At 48.6% G+C, this 14,063-nt stretch overlaps 2 protein-coding genes and 1 non-coding gene across 3 annotated transcripts; 2 read left to right on the top strand and 1 right to left on the bottom strand.

Moving 5' to 3' along the window:
* The first annotated feature begins 117 nt into the window (after positions 1–117).
* Positions 118–189, top strand: TRNAE-UUC (transfer RNA glutamic acid (anticodon UUC)). Its single transcript has one exon. It is a non-coding gene; the product is annotated as a tRNA-Glu (tRNA).
* Positions 190–4,814: 4,625 nt separating this feature from the next.
* On the top strand, positions 4,815–5,750 carry LOC102443988 (olfactory receptor 51G2-like). Its single transcript, XM_075921441.1, has one exon. It carries the CDS (start codon positions 4,815–4,817, stop codon positions 5,748–5,750), a length of 936 nt encoding a protein of 311 aa, XP_075777556.1.
* A 6,297-nt stretch (positions 5,751–12,047) lies between these two features.
* On the bottom strand, positions 12,048–12,983 carry LOC102443752 (olfactory receptor 51G2-like). Its single transcript, XM_075921437.1, has one exon. The coding sequence runs from the start codon at positions 12,981–12,983 to the stop codon at positions 12,048–12,050; it is 936 nt and encodes a 311-aa protein (XP_075777552.1).
* Positions 12,984–14,063: the final 1,080 nt, after the last annotated feature.

The raw sequence follows: 14,063 nt of genomic DNA, 5'->3' as shown, positions 1-14,063 counted from the left end.
GAATAAAATTGAGTAGGTGGCGGGATCCAGAAGAACCCAGACCTATCCATCCGAACCTGAAAGGAGATTGGCTTTAAAAGAAGGTAACCAGGTGGAGAGGGGGCGCTACATTGTGGTTCCCATATGGTCTAGCGGTTAGGATTCCTGGTTTTCACCCAGGCGGCCCGGGTTCGACTCCCGGTATGGGAACCACAATGTAGCGCCCCCTCTCCACCTGGTTACCTTCTTTTAAAGCCAATCTCCTTTCAGGTTCGGATGGATAGGTCTGGGTTCTTCTGGATCCCGCCACCTACTCAATTTTATTCTTTCTGATTGATGTACTTGGCGGTGCCTCCACCCCCCTCACTCCTTCCTAGCAGGGTCACCAGGGCAGCTTGGGAGGAAAATTCTAGCCCAGGATAATCCCCACGTATTTGTAAGATAGTTGGAGACTCCCAGAAAATAACACAAACACATACACTATAATAAACACAATGATATTAAACAGGAGACAATTATAACAGAACAGGGTAACACTATTTTTAGGGTCACCGGTGCCCAGCAACTGTGAGGTTAGTGTCCCGTTGGTACGCGTACTTTGTTGGGGCCCTTGATGACTGTTGACCACACAATCCTTCTCTGCAGAGGTTTAGCAGTGGGGCTGACTAGGTCCAGTACAGCCCAAAGGACTCACAAATGGGAGAAGATGGTAAATCCCTCCACAGTTTAATATGCTGCAGGTAATAAAATCCCCAAACAAATTCCCTGACTTACTAACTAAAAATTGGTGCACTCACACACTCCATGAATGAGCCTCAGGCTGAGAGATGACTCAGTCTCTGCAAAGGGGCTGCTCTCTTCTCACAGGGGTCCTCTTCAAGCAGGAACCAGGCTGCTTCGGTCCCAGAATTTCCCCTCACCGCGAAGGGGTGCAGGGCTCAAGATGCAGACCACACAACTGCACCAAAATTCAAAACTACAGCCTCCCAGCCCAGCATTCAGACCCACACCGCAGGCAGCAGCCCTGAACTTGCTGCTAGAGCCCAGCTGACCATGCAGTGACTCTCTCACCCAGGGAGCTGGAGAGCCAACTCCGCCTGGCTGGGGAAGCCTCCCAGCAAACTCCACAACTGGGAATCAACAGTGGAGACATAAACCCAGCTGAGGGATCCTGCCTTCAGGTCCCTAGAGGCTAGCTCTCAGGGGGAACCCTGCATGCAGGCCGGGGGCTTACTAGCTCCCACACAGCCAGTCCTCCCCTTTCCCTGGCTGGCTCCAGACTCCCCTCAACAATGGCCTCTCCTTCCCCCTGGGAGGGGCATCTCACTCCCTGTGGGTTGCCGGGCAGACTCTGGCCCTGGTAGGGAGGGGGAGCCAAGGCAAACTCAGAGTGCCTCTCCCTGAGCTGCCAGCAGACAAAACCCCGGGAATCCAAGCAATCTCCTTGGGGGTTACAACAGGATGCTGGTCTAGATGGACCTTTGGTTTAACCCAGTATAGCGGTTCTTATGTAGAGGCCTATAGATTGTGAGTGGACCTGGTTACTAGTGGATCACCGAGATTTCTTCATAACTTTGGGGATTCCTGGATCCTGGGTCCCCCTCTTCATACATCAGGGAAAAGGGAATGTATCTCCCCTCTTGGAACAATCTGAGGGAAAATTCCATACATGGAGCCGTGTGGATTCTCCCTTTTCAGGCCTGCATCCGAGGTTTGTAATGCAGGAAAGGGGCTGCCAGTGAGAAATCTGGGGTCCTATATTATTATCAGCATTCTATTTTATTTTATTCAGGATCACAGCTGTGACAGCATCACTGTTACCACTCAGCCACCCCCACGGTAGTCATGTGACTGACCAGAGCCGTAGCCTCAATGCTGACAAGCCTGGATTCCAGAAACAGAACTTACAGCAGGGCTGGTGCTACAGACCAGTTGTTTAGCATCATCCCTCCATCCCCTGGGATTTGGTCTCCTGCCGTTTGCCATTGGCCATGACGGGGTTAAAGCTGGTGCACACTAAGTCAAGCAGCTGAGGTTCCCTGATGGCCAAGTGGCCCCAAGGGAAGGGACAAACATGCTGCATAAAGGCAGTTGCCTCCCTATCTGAACACACACAGCCTGCTGCCCGTGCAACCTCTACGATGGCTCCTTGTGGTTTAGGGTGAAGACCTCTGGCACCAGCGGCTCCCTTCTAGCAGGAACTGGGTACGTGGGCAGGTGTCACTGTCTGTAACATGCCAAGTGCAGGGCGAAGGCTGCAGGCTGTTTGCATTGGCAGATGTTCTATGCAGGGGCAGAGGACTCAGCTGGGCTGTTGGGGTGACTCAGCGATGGGGCCAGAGGGCAGGCAGCGCTAGGTAGCATTGTTACCCACACAATTTTCCTTATCCCTTCCACACTTTAGGGACACACACCTTTACCCAATTCCTAAAGCTCATGGTGCAACCCTGTTAATTTAGACACGCACTGTTACCCAGTATCTAAGGCTCGGGACATAACTTCCTGCAGGTCTGCAGGATCTTTTGCCACTGAAAGAGCCTCACACAGTAATATTCTTATTCTCTATTTATTGGCAATTACCAAGCAAGGACAATATCCATGTTAAGCAGACAGTGTCACAGTGATAAAGACAGGCAGACTTCCCCTGTTGGCGAGTCTAAGTCAGTCTCTCGGGATCCTAGCTGTTGCATGTCATGGTCGTACAGAGGAGCCCTGGGAGCTCTGGTCTTAGGCTGTATCGTTCAGGTGACTTTTTCTTCCAAGTCTTCCCTCCTTCTTCTTTCTGTTCCTTTCTTCCTTTCTTCTTTTTCTTCCTCTTTCACCTTTTCCCTCCTGATCTCCTTCTTGGACCCCAATTTATATAGTGAAACATGAGTCCTGCTTAGCTAAACTTTAACCAGTTATTTTAGTATAATTTTATTAACCAGTCATAACATACTGTAACAGAATTACCAAACTGGGGGGTGTGAAGAAATTCCAGGGTGGGTGCGAGGTGACCCAGCCCCCTCCCGCCCTTCAATCCTTCCCACAAAAAGAGCCCGGTCCGTCTTGTAAAAAAATTCAGAAAATACCATGTGAAATGTCCGCTGGAACACGCGCAGCTCAGACTGGCTGGGGCGAACAACTTTTCCCTTGAAGTACCGGCACTTTTTTTTTTTTTACACTGGACCCGGGAATTAAAGGGGCCATGACTGTTTTTAAGCCCTGGTCAGTTCTTTTTTTTTTTCCTCCAGTTTTGCGGCTATTTGCGGGGGGAGAGGGCAGGAGGGTGTCTCAAAAATCAAAAAGGGGGCCTGATGCTGAAAAGTTTGGGAACCACTGCTCTACGGGAAGCATCTGGAGCAACTTTCCTGACTAATAGGTTTTGTTGTAGACGGCATTTCAGAAGTTCTTCAAATACCTCTTGCAATGGGCTTTTGCAGTTGTGTTCTGTGAACAGCTGCATGATACTGTCCCCCAGTAACTGACCAGCGGCGATTTCTAACAATTATGTTCAGAGCCAAGAATATAGTCCCTCTGCCACACCTGTGCAAGGTTTTCCAAAAGGCCCTGAGTGAAAAGAACTGCCTGTCTGTGTTCCAGCATAGAGCTGAGCTGAGGTGCAGGGAAGAGGAGTGTAATAGCGGCTGTATATAATGGACACCCATCAGCTGCTCCATGAGCATGGCAGAAGTAACTTGCACACACAACTGAATGTTAATAGGAATCTAGTGTTTCCCCTATGCACCCATGTGTGAGCCAAACCCCTTCCCCACCCAGCTGAAGTCGCTGTCTCTGCTGGCTTGTAACTTGCCAGTATCGACAGACCCACGTGGAAGGAGAGAATGCAAGTCCCGTGAGAATGAAAAGAAGCCTGTAGGATGATCCACCTCTCCGGATTTGGACACAGCTGGCCAGGAATAGCACTTCATCTTATCTAGGGAGGGATTCATGGGGATCGCCATGCATGCTTGGGAGCACGTAGAAGGGAAAGTTACGAGATCCCAGGTCTGATCGAATTTAACCACATAAATCTGGATTGATGTTGTTGAGCTCAGTGTTATTGAGTTAAGAGCCTGCGCCTATGGATTTTTCCCAGGAACTGCAGAGAGGCAGTGGCCTAATTTGGACTCCCAGGAGTGGAGAAAATAAAAAGGGAATCTATAATGAAGCAATGAAACATGTGTATAAGTAGCTTCAATGTGGGACAGATCAATACAATGACTGATTTCACCATGCACTTGACATATGTTTGCACACATGTCATGCTGCAATGGGTCATAGTCAGAAATGAAGGGCCAGAATGGGTGTCCGTGGGAAGGTCACATCTGTAAAATCACACCGTGCTCAGATAGACTGTGGAACTCCCAGCCACAAGGTACCACTGAGGCTAGGAGCTTGGAGGATTCAAAGAGGGGACGGGATGTTTATATGCGTAACCAGAAAATCCAATCACAGTAGTGAGGGGAAATTTAAAAACTCTTGAAAGGGCTCTTCACATTCCTGATTTTTACCACAAAATATGCCTAATGGGTGGATGCGAGGGGGCAAATTCCACAGAAGCCGGTTATGTCACCCACCCACTGCAGGGCTTCTTCCTCCTTCCTCTGCAAGATCTGGAACTGACCACTGAATACCAGGATGGATAGATTTTTGGTTTGATCCAGTCTGGCAGTGCCTACCTTCCTGTAATGGTGTAAATGAAAAACTATGTTTTTGCTGATCTTCCTTGGGCTCCAGGGTTTGTGTAGACGTCTGCTAGGAGCAGAAAGCTACCTTGCTAAATATCATTCAATCTATATACTTGTCTCTTTCAGGAAGTTAAGTTCAAAGTCCTCATGCCTGACCAGGACATGATGTCAGCTGTCAATGACACCAAATTCAATTCTGCCATGTTCCTCTTCACCGGGATACCAGGGCAGGAGGACGTCCATCTTTGGGTCTCTATCCCATTCTGCTTAATATACGCTACTTCTGTATTAGGCAATTCAGTCATTCTCTTCATTATAAAAACAGATCCAAACCTCCATGAACCCATGTACATTTTCCTTTCCATGTTGGCCCTCACAGACCTCGGCTTATTGATATCCACCGTACCAACGGTACTGGGCACATTCTTGTTTAACTCTAGGAAGATCACTTTCAATGCATGTTTCCTCCAAGTGTACTTCATTTCTGCCCTTCAATGCACTGAATCCTCCGTGCTCTTGTTGATGGCTTTTGACCGTTTCATTGCCATCTCTAATCCGCTAAGATATTCTTCTATCTTAACTCTACCAAGAATAGTCAAGATGGGACTGGTCTTTGTAATAAGAGCGGTGGCTGTCATATTCCCATTCCCATTTCTCCTGAATCAGTTCCAGTACTGCCGAGGAAATGTCCTTTCCCACTCCTACTGCCGGAATGAGGACGTCATGAAGTTGTCTTGTTCGGACACCAGAATCATCAGTATCTATGGCCTGACTATGAAAATATTAACAATGGGTTTGGACTCGCTGCTCATCTTCCTCTCTTATGTGATGATCCTCAAAACAGTGCTGAGCATCGCATCCCGGGTTGAGCGTCTCCGGGCCCTGGACACCTGTTTTTCACACCTTTGCGCTGTTGTCCTCTTCTACATACCTGAAATCAGTTTGTCTTTGATACAACGATTTGGGAAGGGCTCTTCCCCCTTGCTTCAGATTCTCCTGGGTTTCATCTCCCTGCTGGTCCCGCCTCTGATGAACCCGATCGTGTACAGCGTGAAAAGCAAACACCTGCGGGTGAGGATCATCAAAGTGTTCTTCCAATGAAGGGTATGTTAATCACCTGTCCTCAGCTCTGGTGACATGGGAGACAAAGAACCCGCCTTTTTCATCCTAGGCTCTTGTATCTGAGCCAACATGACCTACTGATCTCCACTTTGCAGAGCGTGTTTCTGACGACATCTAAGGTCTGGAGCAATGGGACAGGGCTTGTGATGGAGAACAAGGAACACTGGAATGGAGGGAAGGAAACTAAGGCAGAAGGCAGCATTTACAAAGTGACTGTGTCCATGAAGACCCAGGGCACAGGTGGGACGTTGGCCATTAAGGAATCATATCTGTGGCTGCCCCAACCTCAGCCTTCCTGTTGACCCATTCTATTCAAAGAAGGGCTGTGGCTGTTATTTTCCATGACAACTGGCCTGTCACTGTCCCACCTCTGGTTAAACATCCATCAGCCGTGGAAATAGCTGCAGGGCTGTTCTGCAGTCACAGTCCTGGCTCTTCCTGAACACGCTGGCTCCTGTGTGATCCATGGGGCTGCGCCAGCTGTGGACAGTGACTATGAAAGGGGCACCGACACCCACCCTTCCCGTGTGCTCCTAGCAAGGTGCTTCTGACTGAGTCATAGAATCATAGAATCCTAGAGCTGGAAGAGACCTCAGGAGTCATCAAGTCCAGCTCCCTGCCCAAGGCAGGACCAATCCCAACTAAATCAACCCAGCCAGGGCTTTGTCAAGCCAGGACTTAAAAACCTCGAGGCTATGTCTAGACTGCCCCCTCTTGTGCAAAAACTATGCAAAGGAGGTGAAGTGCAGAATATCACCGCACCTCATTTGCATCATTAATGAGGCTCCGTTTTTGCGCAAAAACCCCTTTCGCGCAAGAGCTGTTCTTCCTCTTTTGTTCAGGAAGAACGGCTCTTGTGCAAAAGCCTCTTGTGCAAAAACAGAGCCTCATTAATTATGCAAATGAGGTGCAGCAATATTCCACACTTTGCCTCATTTGCATATTTTTTTGCACAAGAGGGGGCAGTGTAGCCATACCCCTAGGGATGGAGATTCCACCACCTCCCTAGGTAAACCAGAATCATGCCAGAGTAATGGAAATGCCATTCGGACAACACCCCCATGTGCCGGTTGATGGCTGTGCACACCACACTTCTACTGAGCCCACGCCCCACCAAGGCAGAACAGAAGAGACACACACAAGCCCTGGCAAGAGACTCATGCCCAGGTGCCCTCCCTGATTCCCCTCACTCTTCCCTTCTGTAGACCAAATAAAGCCAGTTCCCTCAGCCTCTCCTCGTATGTCACGTGCTCCAGACCCTCGTCACGTGTTGCCCTCCGCTGGACTCTTTCCAATGTGGCCACATCCTTTCCGTAGCAGGCGGCCCAGACTCAACTGTTAAAGTTCTGGCTTGGGACTCAGAAGAGCCAGCTTCACTTCCAGGCTCTTCCACAGACGTCTTCTGTGACCTTGGTGTCCCCAGGTCCTACACCCCCATCTGCTGCCAAATGTGACTTTCAGCCACCAAGTAGAACAGAAGGTTTATTGGTTCACAGGGACACAGCGTAGCTCAGACTTCTTGTGACAGGAACCAGGAGCCATCAGTACAATCTGTCTTGGGCATGAGGGCGACCCAGAGCTCCAGCTCTGGGCCCCTGCCCCCCAGGCTAGCTAGACTCCCTTCTCCCAAGCCAGCGGAAAACTAACTCACTCTCACAGCAGCTCATCACCCATCCCTCGAGGCAGCCCCGCCTCCTGCTTTGTTCCCTTTCTAGGGGGCCCAAGGTGTTATCTGCTGTCACCTGGCCCTCAGGACGTGAAAGGCTGCACATTCTTCCCCAGTGAGTCATGACCAGCCTCCCCCTCCTCGTCCAGGTAGTGTTGCAGTGCCCAGAGAAACTGAGGCACACACACTCACACAGAGTCATTACAGACCAGCACAGGACAGCAGGAATCGCACACAGCACAACAGAGCAAACAGTGAGTGCAAACCAGAGTGAATACAGTGGCTACAAGAGTGGACCAAATCTCCTGTACTTTGGGCAACCCACTTGGTCCCTGTGTGCCTCACATTTTGTGTTTTAACATGGCTCCAAGCAGAGCGGCCTGTGAAAAGTTTATGACTTGCTGGTTATGATGAACCTATTTGTATGCATGTATCGTTTTTATCTTAAATTGTGGACTGAGAGAAGCCAATTTGCCTCTGATGGGCCTTCTTGGAAAGGTTTAAACTGGCACATGGGCAGTGGCTTCTACCTGTAAAGAACTGAGTCGTGCATGGACAGGTGACTTGCACACGTGACGGCTCATGGAACTGGAAGCCATCTTGTTTCCCTACTTTTATTTTTCTGGATAAACCTTTAGATTTTAGATACTACAGGATTGGCAACCGCGTGATTTCTGAGAAGGATCTGTTTTAGATATCGATCTGGGTGTGTGGCTGGTCCTTTAGTCTGAGAAGACTGTTTAACTAGGAAAACTGGTTGTAATAACCCTATAAGCAGTGCTGCTAGTGGTGATACAGAGGAGCTGGCATATCTGAGGGGACTGCTTCTCTGATTTCTTGTGAGCTAGCATGGTGAAATAAGAACATAAGAATGGCCATACTGGGTCAGACAACAGTCCATCAAGCCCAGTATCCTGTCTGCTGACAGTGGCCAGCACCAGATGCCCCAGAGGGAGGGAACATAACAGCTAATCCTCACATCAACCCTCCCCTGTCACCCACCTCCAGAGAAACCGAAGCTAGGGACACCATTCCTACCCATCTTGGCTAATAGCCATTGATGGACCTAACCTCCATGAATCTATCTAGCTCTTTTTTTGAACCCTTCAGGGTCCCTAGGGTTGGCCGCTGTCGGCAGACAGGCTACTGGGCTAGATGGACCTTTGGTCTGACCCAGGACGGCCATTGTAAGCTCAGGGCTCAGGGTCGGGGGTCTCAGTGGACCCCCTTGATTCTCTTGCACACCTGCTCTTGGGTGGCCAGGCTGTCAGCTATCCTTCCCAAGCCGGCCACTTTCCTGTGCCTAGTGCGGAGATCGTGGATGAGGTCCACGATGTCCGCACTAGCCCAGGCAGGTGCCCGCCTCTTGTGGTCCCGGGCAAGCTCCCGGGAGCCGCCAGCCTGGTTCCGGGAAGAAGGGGAGGGCTGGGGGGCATCGGGTGGGTGGCTCGATCCGTGCCAGGTGCAGGGTCTGCTGGCTGGATGCTGGCAGGCTTGCACCTGGCACGGGCACCGTAGCCACCCCGTGCCCCTTTAAGGGGTCCGGGGCCAGGAGGGGGCATACGAGTTTCCCTGGTGTTGGCCAGAGTGGCCACCAGGGAAACCTGGGGAGGGCTAGCCTCCCACTAGTTCGAATTAAGGTGCTACACACCCCTTAATTCGAACTAGCTAGTTCGAACTAGGCTTAATCCTCGTGGAATGAGGATTACCTAGTTCGAACTAAGCGCTCCGTTAGTTCGAATTAAATTCCAACTTACAGAGCACTAGTGTAGCGCCCATGAAAGTTAGTTCGAACTAACGTCTGTTAGTTCGAACTAACTTTGTAGTGTAGACATACCCCCAGGTAATAATGGGCTGTTTAATCTTGCAGGGAAAAGTGTAACAAGAACTAGTGGCTGGAACCCGAACACGGAGAAATTACATTTGGAAATGAGGCACACATTTTTAACAATGAGAGTACTGAACTAGTAGAACAATATCCCAAGAGAGGTGGTGGATCCTCCTTATCTCTCCGAATGAAGATCGGAGGTATTCCTGAAAGATACACTGTAGACAAAGACATGATATACATTAATCAAACACAAGTCTTTGGGCTCAATAAAGGAGTATCTGGGTCAAAAATTGTGCAGGACAAGAGTCTAAATGATCCAATATATCCTTCTGGCCTTAATGTCTATAAATATATGAATCGTTGCCTTGAATGGATCGCAATCTTGTGTGCAACTTGAGCAGCTTGCTAATTTGAATGCTGAGACCCCGTCAGCAAAGATTTACTCTGACCAGGAAAAATCAGGATTGTCAAAACAGTAAAACTGGGATATGTGGTCTCTTTGCCCTCTCACTGAAGTCCATTCCTGACTTGCACTTTAGTGATGACTGGTGAGAAAAAAGGAAATAATAAAGTGTTATTTAGCTCCTTCCCATAACACAAGAACTAGGTGCTACCCAATGAAATGAATAGGCAGCAGATTTAAAGCAAACAAAGGGAAGTATTTCTTCACACAATGGAGTCAACTTGTGGAACTCCTTGCCAGAGCATTCTGTAAAATCAGACACTACAACAGTGAATGAATGAGGATTGATCCATCAATTAATATTTACCAGGAGGGCCAAGCATGGTGACCCTAGCCTCCATTTACCAGAAGCGGGGAAAGGGTGAAAGTGCATGACTTGATAATTGCCTGTTCTGCTCATTCCCTTTGGGGCACCTCACCTTTGCCACGGTGAGAAGACAGGGCATTAAGCTCGATGGAACAGCACAAAGAGAGAGGGAATGTGGGCCTGAGTCTCTTGCCAGGACTCCTGCGCGTCAGACCCTCCCTCGCACCCACAGCTCTGCTCCTCCTTGGTGGGGTATGGGCTGAGCAAGAATGTGGTGGGCAGAGCCATTAACATGTGAGTGGAAGTGTTGCCTGAATGGCATTTCCTTGGGCTACTGTGTCATAAGAACGTAAGAACAGCCAGAGTGGGTCAGACCAAAGGTCCATCCAGCCCAGGTGCCCCAGAAGGAGTAAACAGAACTGGGAATCATCAATTGATCCCTCCCGTGTCATCTATTTCCATTCTCTGAGAAACAGAGGCCAGGGACACCACCCCTACCTATCCTGGCATCAATCATGTCTCTGACATAACTCTCACAAGCACCCATCTGGAGTTAGAGGGGAAGGGTGGATGTCACAGCCCTTTTCACATTCCCATCCACAGCCACTGCCCCTGGGTCACACAGCACCCAGAGAGCTCAGGAAGGGACAGGACTGTGACTGTAGACCAGCTCTGTAGCCTTAGCTTTTGGATGTGTAACCAGCAATGGCATAGTGACAACTCATAGAGAGTACGCTTATTAAGTTTGCAGATGATACCAAGCTGGGAGGGGTTACAAGTGCCTTGGAGGATAGGGTCATATTTCAAAATGATCTGGACAAATTGGAGACATGGTCTGAGGTAAACAGGATGAAGTTTAATAAGGACAAATGCAAAGCGCTCCACTTAGGAAGGAACAATCAGTTTCACACATACAGAATGGGAAGCGACTGTCTAGGAAGGAGTACAGCAGAACGGGATCTAGGGGTTATAGTGGACCACAAGCTAAATATGAGTCTACAGTGTGGCACTGTTGCAAAAAAAGCAAACATGATTCTAGGATTGGTGTGTTGTGAGCAACTTAGACATGAGAAGTCATTCTTCTGCTCTACTCTGCGCTGGTTAGGCCTCAGTTGGAGTATTGTGTCCAGTTCTGGGCACTACATTTCAAAAAAGATGTAGAGAAATTGGAGAAGGTTCAGAGAAGAGCAACAAGCATGACTAAAGGTCTAGAGAACATGACCTATGAAGGAAGTCTGAAAGAACTGGGCTTGTTTAGTTTGAAAAAGAGAAGATTGGGAGGGGACATGATAGTGGTTTTCAGGTATCTAAAAGGGTGTCACAAGGAGGAGGGAGAAAACTTGTTCTTCCTGGCCTCTGAGGATAGGACAAGAAGCAATGGGCTTAAACTGCAGCAAGGAAGGTTTAGGTTGGACATTAGGAAAAAGTTCCTACCTGTCAGGGTGGTTAAACACTGGAATAAATTGCCTAGGGAGATTGTGGAATCTCCATCACTGGAGATATTTAAGAGTAGGTTAGATAAATGTCTATCAGGGATGGTCTAGACAGTACTGGGTCCTGCCATGGGGGTAGGGGACTGGTCTCAATGACCTCTTAATGTCCCTTCCAGTTCTAGTGTTCTATGATTCTAATTCAGGGGTCATAGGAAACACCCACTTCCCCTTCACTATATAGAAATGCATGCATAGGAATTATGAGGCTGGAACATCCACTGATATGGTTCTTTACAAGCCAACATCCCACCTGTCCCCTGGCTCTCCACAAACACAGTCACTCTGTAAATGCTACTTCTTGGGTTTGTCTCCTTCCCGCCAGCCCAGTCCTCTGTTCCCATCACCAGGCCGATCCCATTGCTTCAGGCCTGAGATGCCCTCAGAAACTCTCTCTGCAAAGTGTAGATCAGTCAGTCGTGTCATCTCAGATGTAAAAGTCTGGGATGCAATAGGGCGCTGTGACCTGTTTTTTACCTCCAAGTTAACCATGCTGGAGACAGATGATGAATGGATCCTTCACTTGAAGAAGACCCTGATTATTCTCGCACGAAGGAGTTTGCTTTTCACGCTGTACACGATGGGGTTCATCAGGGGCGGGACCAACAGGGCAATGTAGCCCAGGAGAAGCTGAAGCAAGGGAGAGGAGCCCTTCCCAAATCGTTGTATCAAAGACAAGCTGATTTCAGGTATGTAGAAGAGGATGACGGCGCAGAGGTGTGAGAAACAGGTGTCCAGGGCCCGGAGGCGCTCAGCCCAGGACGCGATGCTCAGCACGGTTTTGAGGATCATCACATAAGAGAGGAAGATGAGTAATGAGTCCAACCCCATGAATAAGATTTTAATACACAAGCCATAGATACTGTTGATCCTGGTGTCCGAACAAGCCAACTTCATGACGTCCTCGTTCCGGCAGTAGGAATGGGAGAGGACATTGGCTCGACAATATTGGAACCATTTTAGAAAAAACGGGAAAGGGAATAGTGCAACCACGACTCTCAGCACAAAGACCAGCCCCATCTTGGCTATCCTCGGCAGGGTTAGGATGGACGTGTATCTCAGTGGTTCACGGATTGCAATGAAGCGGTCAAAGGCCATCAACAGAAGCACGGCAGATTCAGTGCCTTGAAGTGTGGCAATGAAATACCCCTGTGCAGAACAGGCATCCACGCTGATCTCCCTTGAGTTAAACAAGTATATGCCCAGTATCGTCGGCATGGTGGCTACCGATAAGCCAAGGTCTGTGAGGGCCAACATGGAAAGGAAAATGTACATGGGCTCATGGAGGCTTGGGTCTGTTTTTATAATGAACAGAATAACTGAATTGCCCACTATTGAAACGGCATATATTAAGCAGAAGATGACAGAGATCCAGAGATGGGCATCTTCTTGCCCCGGTATCCCAATGAGAAGGAACACAGCATAGTTGAAATTGGTCTCATTGACAGCTGACATAATGGATTGGGCAGATTCAAGGAGTTTTGAACTTTACTTCCTGAAAGAAACAAGAATGGGCTAAACGCTAGCGAAGTCTCTCAGTGTAAGTCTACACAAATCCAGCAACTCCAGGAAGATCAGCCAAACCATTGTTTTGGATTTGGAGCACTGATAGGAAGACAGGCACTGCCAAAATGGATCAGACCTGTAGTCCATCTTGCTGCGTATCCACCAGCAAGTTCCAGATGCTTCGGAGGAAGGTGATAGAAGCCACCCCCTCTTTGAATCCGCTTTAGCTCCTAGCCCCTGTGAGAGCTTGTGTCCGGGAGTTCCTCAGTCTTCATAAGCAGTGTGTGATTTTACATTTGTGAGCTTCCCACAGACACCCTTTCTGGTCCTCCATTTCTGGGAGAAAAAAGAGATTCTGGTCAATTACCAGGTGGCGATATCCTACAACTCTTCACTAAACACACTTAGTAGCACAAACCCACTGCAAACTTTATGTGGAGTACTTCTGAAACACTTTCGAAGGCAATACCCACTAATCAGGAAAATTATCTCTGCTCCCTCTTGTAGAGATTAACACCATAGATTAAGCAAATTCATTACTGGAGCCAACCACATAAGCCAGGATGGATTTGAACTTGGGACCTCTGAAGGGGAGTATAGAAGCCTCTACCCTCTGAGCTAAAAGCCAGCTCACTCCCATCCTCTGCTATAGAGGTCTCTTGATCTTAACTGTTGCAGTGGTCGAGGTACCACAGTATGGTAATCATACTAGGTGTGTGGGTTACACCACCAAATCAGAGATTCATTTAACTGCACATCCAGTAATGTGATCTATGCCATCAAATTCCAGCAATGCCCCACTGCAATATATATTGGACAAACTGGACAGTCCCTACAGGAAAGAATTAATGGACACAAATATCCATAAAGGGAACATACAGAAACCTGTTGGGGAACACTTCAATCTAACTGGGCATTCATTAATAGATCTTCAAGTGGCTGTTTTTGTTACAGACCAATGCCACAAGCCAAATACACAGGGAAGGACTGGAACTACAACTCATTCACAAGTTTGATTCTCATGCTAAT

The sequence above is a fragment of the Pelodiscus sinensis genome, chromosome 1 (genome assembly GCF_049634645.1).
Source record: "Pelodiscus sinensis isolate JC-2024 chromosome 1, ASM4963464v1, whole genome shotgun sequence".
Taxonomy (NCBI): Eukaryota; Metazoa; Chordata; order Testudines; family Trionychidae; genus Pelodiscus; species Pelodiscus sinensis.
This window is presented reverse-complemented; position numbering and strand designations above follow the sequence as displayed.

Coding starts and splice junctions, on each gene's coding strand:
- LOC102443988 (XM_075921441.1), top strand. CDS start 4,815: ATGTCAGCTGTCAATGACACCAAATTCAATTCTGCCATGTTCCTCTTC.
- LOC102443752 (XM_075921437.1), bottom strand. CDS start 12,983: ATGTCAGCTGTCAATGAGACCAATTTCAACTATGCTGTGTTCCTTCTC.